We start from the raw sequence: 7,275 nt of genomic DNA, 5'->3' as shown, positions 1-7,275 counted from the left end.
ATACAAGTCACCAGGAGGCTGCTCATTAGCTTACCGCTTCCAGAGAGGTTGATCCCATTTAAGAATACCATCTAGAGAGCAATTACAGCCAGCAAACCACCCCAAACTTTAAACTCCACCCAGACAAGCCTTAACAGTCCAGGTGTCCCAACACCATAACTAGAGGTACTTGAGGCTCTTCCGCTAAACCCTGACTCGGCAACTCTGGACAGAGCAGCTCCAAGCCGAACACAGAACGCTACGAGCGACCCGACAGAAGCGCACAGCTTGACGATGAGAGAAAGTTCCCGGCGAGAAGACTCAGAGATGCTGCCGGGCAAGATGACCGAGCGGGATGCGATGCTGAGACAAGGAGGCTCTATGGCAGCCAGATGAATGACTCAAACATAACTGCTATTTGTCCTGGTTAGAGCATGAAAACTGATGAAGGATGTGCAAGAAGACTGGGTTAAAGACTTAAGAATGTAAGGACACGGGGAAGTCCCGGCTTGGAAGAAAACGACTGCCAGAGACACACTGCCGTCGTAGCGAGAACGATGTCGCAAAAGAGGATTGTCCGTAAACTTCTGAAACCGATCCGCGCTTTGGACTCGCTATGTGAGAGAGGCTGAGGCGTGACATGCTCTGAGAAAACTAAGAGAACATCAAGACCTGAGGAGGTTCCAAGGAACCTGAGACAGAAGACACAAGCTACACAATACCTCACACGGGCTGGAGCTGCCCTGCCCAGCACATGTTGCAGCAGTGCTGACAAGTAAGCCTGTCTCTTCACCTGCCCAAAGATGACTGCACCTACACAGCCCTCTCCCCTACATTAAAACACCCCTCTGCCATTGCCAAACTCCTTCTCGCTGCCCATTCCCCCCCACCCCCGGTCCTTCTACTTATCTTTTGGAGGGCCGATAGGCTGAATCCATCCTTGCCAATAAAAACCCCACATCGGCTGACTAGGTTGTTCCTGTAGTCTCAGGGTTCATCTTCTTCTCCTGCACAAAAACAACACCAGAAGTACTGCATGTGTTACCACAGATGTATTCCATTACACCCTCCTTCTCCTCAAAAGAAACATAGCCTCCACCTCACCTGTGTTCCGCAGTCAGCTTGTATCTTACATCATGCCGTGGGCTCTTGATTTTGCTACGGGCCCATAATGTAAGTGCCATCCTGACATTTAGACTCCGCTAGGGACCTGCTGCAAGCTAAAAGGATTTGGGAGATGGTAGAGTACCTTGTGAGCAGTTAGAAAAGGTGATAAGGCATCCCATAGGCCCAAAGAAGCTATGTCCCATATCCCAAATATTTTCTTGAGATGGACTACAACTTGATGTACATGCAGATTAAAAAGGCTCATGCTAACCCCTGCTAGATAACGTCACCATCTCTCCTGTTCACAGACTACACCTAAAACTTATTCCACATCTAGCAAAACTCTTAACATACACCAAGCTCTAACTCCATAATGTCAGAAGACACTAAAAGACACACTACACCTTAAACAAAAAAAATTAAAAACATAACCATACCATTAAGCCATTCAAGCCACCCAAAATATACAATATAAAATTACTAACCTTTAACAAAACAACACAACAAAAAAAAAACACAGAAAACTTTCTAGAAGTATTTTCTAGTAAATGCAGAAAAACTTCAATATATGCTAAAGTTCTTACCTTAAACAGACACCACTGCTTCTTGAAATACTGGAACTGACCTGAGTAACCCAGACACCGCAAAAGCTGCCTTAATTGTAAAAGAACCAGAGAGCTCTAACCTCAGAGAAGCCTGAGAGGGAACTGAGCTCCCTGAGGAGAGACTGTAGCTAATATACCCCAAGTCCCACCCACCACCCTTCCCACGATCCCCTGGGAAAGGGGAGGAGCCAACCACCAAAAGGTATAATGCAGCCAGGAGGACAACAAATGAGTTTCTTACGTTCTTTTACAGCCCAAACAAAGAAAGACTGTTTTCCTGGAAATGAAAATGCCTGTACTTGCTCTACGTCTACTACATCAATAAGATAACCAGGTAAGACTTAAACTCCATTCTTACTGACTATAGATTAAATAAAACTTTAATATCATGCCAGGCTACACAGAAAATTTAGGGCAAAAAAAAAAAAAAGGGAAAAAAAAAGGAAACAGCAAAAAAAAAAGGAAAAAAATAAATAGAGGACAAAAAAAAGAAAAGAAGAGGGAGTAAGAAGACCAAAATAAAAAGAGAGATGGGGAATGGAAAAAAAAGATGGAGAGAAAAGGGGGGTTGAAAAAAGAAAAAATTAAGAGAAATGACTGTCAACATAAGACAAGGAGGATTGGAGAAAAAAAAGAGAAAAGAGGTGGTTAAAAAAAAAGAGAGATAAGGGGAGACAGAAGAAAAAAGAGAAAAGGAGGTTGAAAAAAAAGAGAATGGTGGGGCTGAGAAAACAAGAAAGAAGGGGGGAAAACAAAAAGAGAGAAAAGGGGGGGACTAAAAAGAAGGAGAAACAGGAGAAAAAAAAAAAGACAGAAAAAGAGATGGGGGTTGAAAAAAAAAAAAGAATGGTGGGGCCAGTAAATAGGGGGAGGGGGACAAAAAAAGGAAAAAGAGGAAGATGAAAAAGAGAGAGTGAGGGGCAGACATGGGGGCAAAGAGAAAGGGGGGGCAGAGAGAAGGGGGCAAGAGAGGTGGGGGTGGCAGAGGGAGGGGGTGCAGAGAGAGGGGGGCAGAGAGAAGGAGGGGGTCAGAGAGGGGGGCAGAAAGATAGAGAGAGTGAGGGGGGCAGAGAGAGGGGGAGGTGGAGAGATGGGGGGGCAGAGAGAAAGAGGGTAGGCAGAGAGAGAGAGGGAGAGGCAGAGAATAGACGGCAGGCAGAGAGGGGGGCAGAGAGAGAAAGGGGGGCAGCAAGAGAGAGCGGGCAGAGAGAAGGGGGGAAAAGAGAGGGGGTGTGGTAGAGATCGGGGGGTGTTGGGGGGGAAGACAGAGAGAGGAAGGGGCAGAGAATAAAGGGGGAGAAGGGGGAGGAGCAAGAGAGAAAGAGATTAAGAGAGAGAAAAAGGAGCAGAGAGAGGGCAGAGAGAAAGGGAGGGCAGAGAGAAAGAGGGGGAGAGACAGAGAGAGGAGGGCAGAGAGGGGGGGCACAGAGAAGGGGGGAAGAGAAGTGGGGGTGGCAGGGGGGTTGCAGAGAGAGGGGGGGTGGCAGAGACAGGGGGGTGGCACAGAGAGAGAGGGGGCAGGGGGGGGCAGAGAGAGAGGAAGTAAGCAAGAGAGAGAGATCAGCAAGAGAGAGAAAGGAGCAGAGAGAAGAAGATGGGCAAAGAGAGTGAGAGGGGGACAAAGAGAGATGGAAGGGGGGATGGCAGAGGGGGGGCAGAGAGTGAAAGCAGAGAGAGGGGGGGAGGTGGAGAGATGGGGGGACAGAGTGAAATGGGGGGGCAGAGAGGGCAGAGAGAAAGAGTGAGGGGTAGAAAGAAGGGGGGAAGAGGGGAGGGGTGGCAGAGAAGGGGGTGCAGAGACAGGAGGTGTGGCAGAGGGAGGATACAGAGACAGAGAGAGGAGCAGGGGGGCAGAGAGACGGGGGGAAGACAGGGGGTGTGGTAGAGATGGGGGGTGACAGAGGGCAAAGAGATAGAGGGAGAGGCAGAGAAAAGGGGGGGCAGAGGGGGGGACAGAGAGAGAGGTTAAGAGAGAAAAAGGAGCAGAGAGAGGAGGCAGAGATAGAGGGGGGAGCAGAGAGAGAAAGGGGGACAGAGACAGAGTGAAGGGCAGAGGTGGGGGCAGAGAGAAGGGGGAAGAGAGGTGGGGTGGCAGAGGTGGGGGTGCAGAGAGAGAGAGAGGGGGAAGAGGGGGCAGAGAGAGTGAGGGGTAAGAGGTGGGGGTGGCAGGGGGGTGCAGAGAGAGGGGGTGTGGCAGAGACGATGGGGTGGCAGAGAGAGAGAGGGGGGCAGAGGGGGGCGGGAGAGAGAGAGAGGCAGCAAGAGAGAGAGAGAGAGGCAGCAAGAGAGAGAAAGGAGCATAGAGGAGGAGGGCAGCAAGTGAGAGAGAGAGAGAAAGGGGCAGATGGGGGGGCAAAGAGAAAGGGGGGTGCAGAGGAGGGGAGCAGAGAGAGAGAGGGAGGGCAGTGAGAGAGAGGTTCAGAGAGAAAAACAGGAGCAGATGGGGGGGGCAGAGAAAGAGAGTGAGGGGCAGAGATGGGGGCAGAGAGAAGGGGGGAAGAGAGAGGGGGTGTGGTAGTGATGGGGGAGGTGGTGGGGGGGAAGAGGGAGGAGCAGAGAATAGAGGGAGGGCAGAGAGAGGGAGAGAGGGAGGCAGCAAGAGAGAGAGAGGGGCAGAGAGTGAGTGAGGGGCAGAGAGAAGGGGGAAGGGGGGGTTCAGAGAGAGGAGGTGTGGCAGAGTTGGGGGAGGTGGCAGTGAGAGAGGGGGGGCAGAGAGAAAGGGGGGGCAGAGACAGACTGAGGAGCACGGGGGGGCAGAGAGAAAGGGAGGAAGAGACGGGGTGTGGTAGAGATGGGGGGAGTGGCAGGGGGGAGCAGAGAGAGAGAGGCAGAGACTGGGGGTGGCAGAGAGAAAGGGGGGCAGAGTTGGGGGGGAGAAACGGGGGGGGCAGCGAGAGAGAGAAAGGAGCAGAGAGAAGGAGAGGGGCAAAGAGCGAGAGGGGAACAGACAGAGACGGGAGAGGGAGGCAGAAGGGAGGGCAGAGAGAGAGGGGCAGATAGGGGGAAAGAGAGAAAGGGGAAGGGGGGTCAGAGGGGGGGGGGATGGCAGAGGGGGAGCAGAGAGAGAGAGATGGGAAGCGGAGAGATGGGGGACAGAGAAATGGGGGCAGAAAGGGGGGGGGCAGAGAGAGGGAGAGGCAGAGAATAGAAGAGGGCAGAGAGAGAGCGGGCAGCGAGACAGAAAGGTTAAGAGAGAAAAACAGGAGCAGAGAGAGAGGGGGCAGAGATAGAGGGGGGGCAGAGAGGGGTCAGAGAGAAAGGGGGGACAGAGAGAATGGCAGGAAGAGAGGTGGGGGTGGCAGGGGGGTATAGAGAGAGGGGGTGTGGCAAAGAGAGGGGGGAGAGAGAGAGGAGGGCAGCAAGAAAGGGCAGCGAAAGACAGAAAGAAGCAGAGAGAAGGAAAGGGGCAGAGAGAGAGAGAAAGGGGCAGACGGGGGGGGGTAGAGACAGAAAGAGATTAACAGAGAGAGAGAGAAAGGAGCAGAGAGAAGAAGAGGGGGCAAAGTGAGTGAGAGAGGGGGGACAGAGAGAGAAGGGAAGGGGGGGCAGAGAGAGAGAGGAGCAGAGGGGGGAGCAGAGAGAGTGAGAGGGGGAGCAGAGAGAGAGAGGGGGGAGGCAGAGAAAAGGGGGGAGCAGAGAGAGAGGGCAGAGAGAAAGAGAGTGAGGGGCAAAAGAGGGGGGCAGACAGAAGGGGGGAAAGGGGGGTGGCAGAAAGGGGGGGTGCAGAGAGAGAAAGAGATGGACAGAGAGAGAGAGAAAGGAGCAGAGAGAAGAAGAGGGGCAAAGTGAGTGAGAGGGGGGATAGAGAGAGAAGGGAAAGGGGGACAGAGAGAGAGGGGCAGATAGAGTGGGGGGATGGCAGAAGGGGGGCAGAAAATGAGAGCGGGAGCTGAGAGATGGGGGGACAGAGACAGAGAGAGTGAGGAGCAGAGAGAGAGAGAGAGAAAGGAGCAGAGAGAAAGGAGCAGAGAGAAAGAGATGGGCAAAGTGAGCGAGAGGGGGGACAGAGAGAGGAGCGGGGGGGCAGAGAGTGAGAGGGGGGGAGGCAGAGAAATGGTGGGGGCAGAGAGAGAAAGAGGGGGCAGAGGGTGGGCAGAGAGAGAGAGAAAGGTTAAGAAAGAAAAACAGGAGCAGAGAGAGAGGGGGCAGAGAGAAAGAGTGAGGGGCAAAAGAGGGGGGCAGAGAGAAGGGGGAAAGGGGGGGTGGCAGAGAGGGGGGGGTGCAGAGAGGAGGTGTGGCAGAGACGGGGCAGAGAGAAAGAGGGGAAGACAGAGGGGGATGTGGAAAAGATGGGGCGCTGGTGGAGGGGGCAGAGAGAGAGGGAGGGGCAGAGAGAGAGGATGAGGGGGCAGTGAGAGAGAGAAAGGTTAAGAGAGAAAAAGGAGCAGAGAGAGGGGGTCAGAGAGAGAGAGGGATAGACGTGAGGGGGGGCAGAGAGAAAGGGGGGACAGAGAGAAGGGGGGAAGAGAAGTGGGGGGGTGTAGAGAGAGGGCTTGTGGCAGAGAGAGAGAGGGAGTGAATGGGGGGGCAGAGAGAGGGAGAGAGAGAGAGAAGGGCAGCAAGAGAGGTCAGCAAGAGAGAAAGAAGCAGAGAGAAGGAGAGGGGCAGAGAGAGAGGTGGACAGAAAGGAGCAGAGAGAAGGAGAGGGGCAAAGTGAGCAGGGAGGGACAGAGATGGGGGGGCAGAAACAGGGGGGATGGCAGAGAGATGGGGGGACAGAGAGAAATGGGTGGGGGCAGGGAGAGGGTGGGGGCAGAGAGAGAAAGGGGGGGCAGAGAAAGAGTGAGGGGCACAGAGGGGGGCAGAGAGAAGCGGAGGAAGAGGAGGGGTGGCAGAGAGAGGAAGTGTGGCAGAGACGGCGGGGTGGCAGAGGGGGAGGGCAGAGAGAAAGGAGGGAAGAGAGGGGGGGGTGTGGTAGAGATGGGGGTGGCAGAGAGAGGGAGGGGCAGTGAATGGGGGGGGCAGAGAGAGGGAGAGAGGAATACTGAGAGGGGGATGGCAGAGGGGGGTGAGACTGGGGGGATGAGAGAGAGGGCAGCAAGAGAGGAGGGCAGGAAGAGGAAGGGTAGAGAGAAGAGGAGGCGGAGAGATGGGGGGACAGAACAGAGGGTGGGCAGAGAGAGAGAGAAAGGTTAAGAAAGAAAAACAGGAGCAGAGATAGAGGGGGCAGAAAGAGAAAGATGGGGCAGAGAGAGAGAGGAGGGCAGCGGGGAGAGGAAGCAGAGAGAGAGAGTGATGGGCAAAGGGGGGGGCAGAGAGAAGGGGAGGAAGAGAAGTGGGGAGTGGCAGGGGGGTGCAGGGGGGGGGGGGTGGCAGAGAGAGACAGGGGGCAGAGTTGGGGGGCAGAAAGAGGGAGGGGCAGCGAGAGAGAGGGCAGCAAGAGAAAGGAGCAGAGAAGGAGAGGGGCAGAGAGAGCAAGAGGCGGGACAGAGAGAGAAGGTGGGGGAGGGGGGGCAGAGGAGGGGACAGCAAGAGCGGTTAAGAGAGAGAAAAAGGAGCAGAGAGAGGGGGCAGAGATAGGAAAAAGAGAAGGAGAGGGTCAAAGTGAGCAAGAGGGGGGACAGATAGAGACAGGAGGGGGGGC

The 7,275-nt window shown here is 54.5% G+C and overlaps 1 protein-coding gene across 1 annotated transcript; it reads left to right on the top strand.

Annotated features, from left to right (window-relative positions):
- Window positions 1–5,546: 5,546 nt before the first annotated feature.
- Window positions 5,547–6,898, top strand: LOC127394184 (putative uncharacterized protein DDB_G0271982; the record flags this gene model as incomplete). Its single annotated transcript, XM_051639997.1, has 2 exons — window positions 5,547–5,678; window positions 6,809–6,898. Coding segments are annotated over exons 1-2 (222 nt in total), but the record flags the coding sequence as incomplete, so codon positions are not given.
- Between the last annotated feature and the right edge of the window lie 377 nt (window positions 6,899–7,275).

Source organism: Apus apus, chromosome 24, assembly GCF_020740795.1.
Source record: "Apus apus isolate bApuApu2 chromosome 24, bApuApu2.pri.cur, whole genome shotgun sequence".
NCBI classification, from domain to species: domain Eukaryota; kingdom Metazoa; phylum Chordata; class Aves; order Apodiformes; family Apodidae; genus Apus; species Apus apus.
The sequence above is the reverse complement of the archived record's forward strand: the minus strand, read 5'-3'. Positions and strand labels throughout refer to the sequence as shown.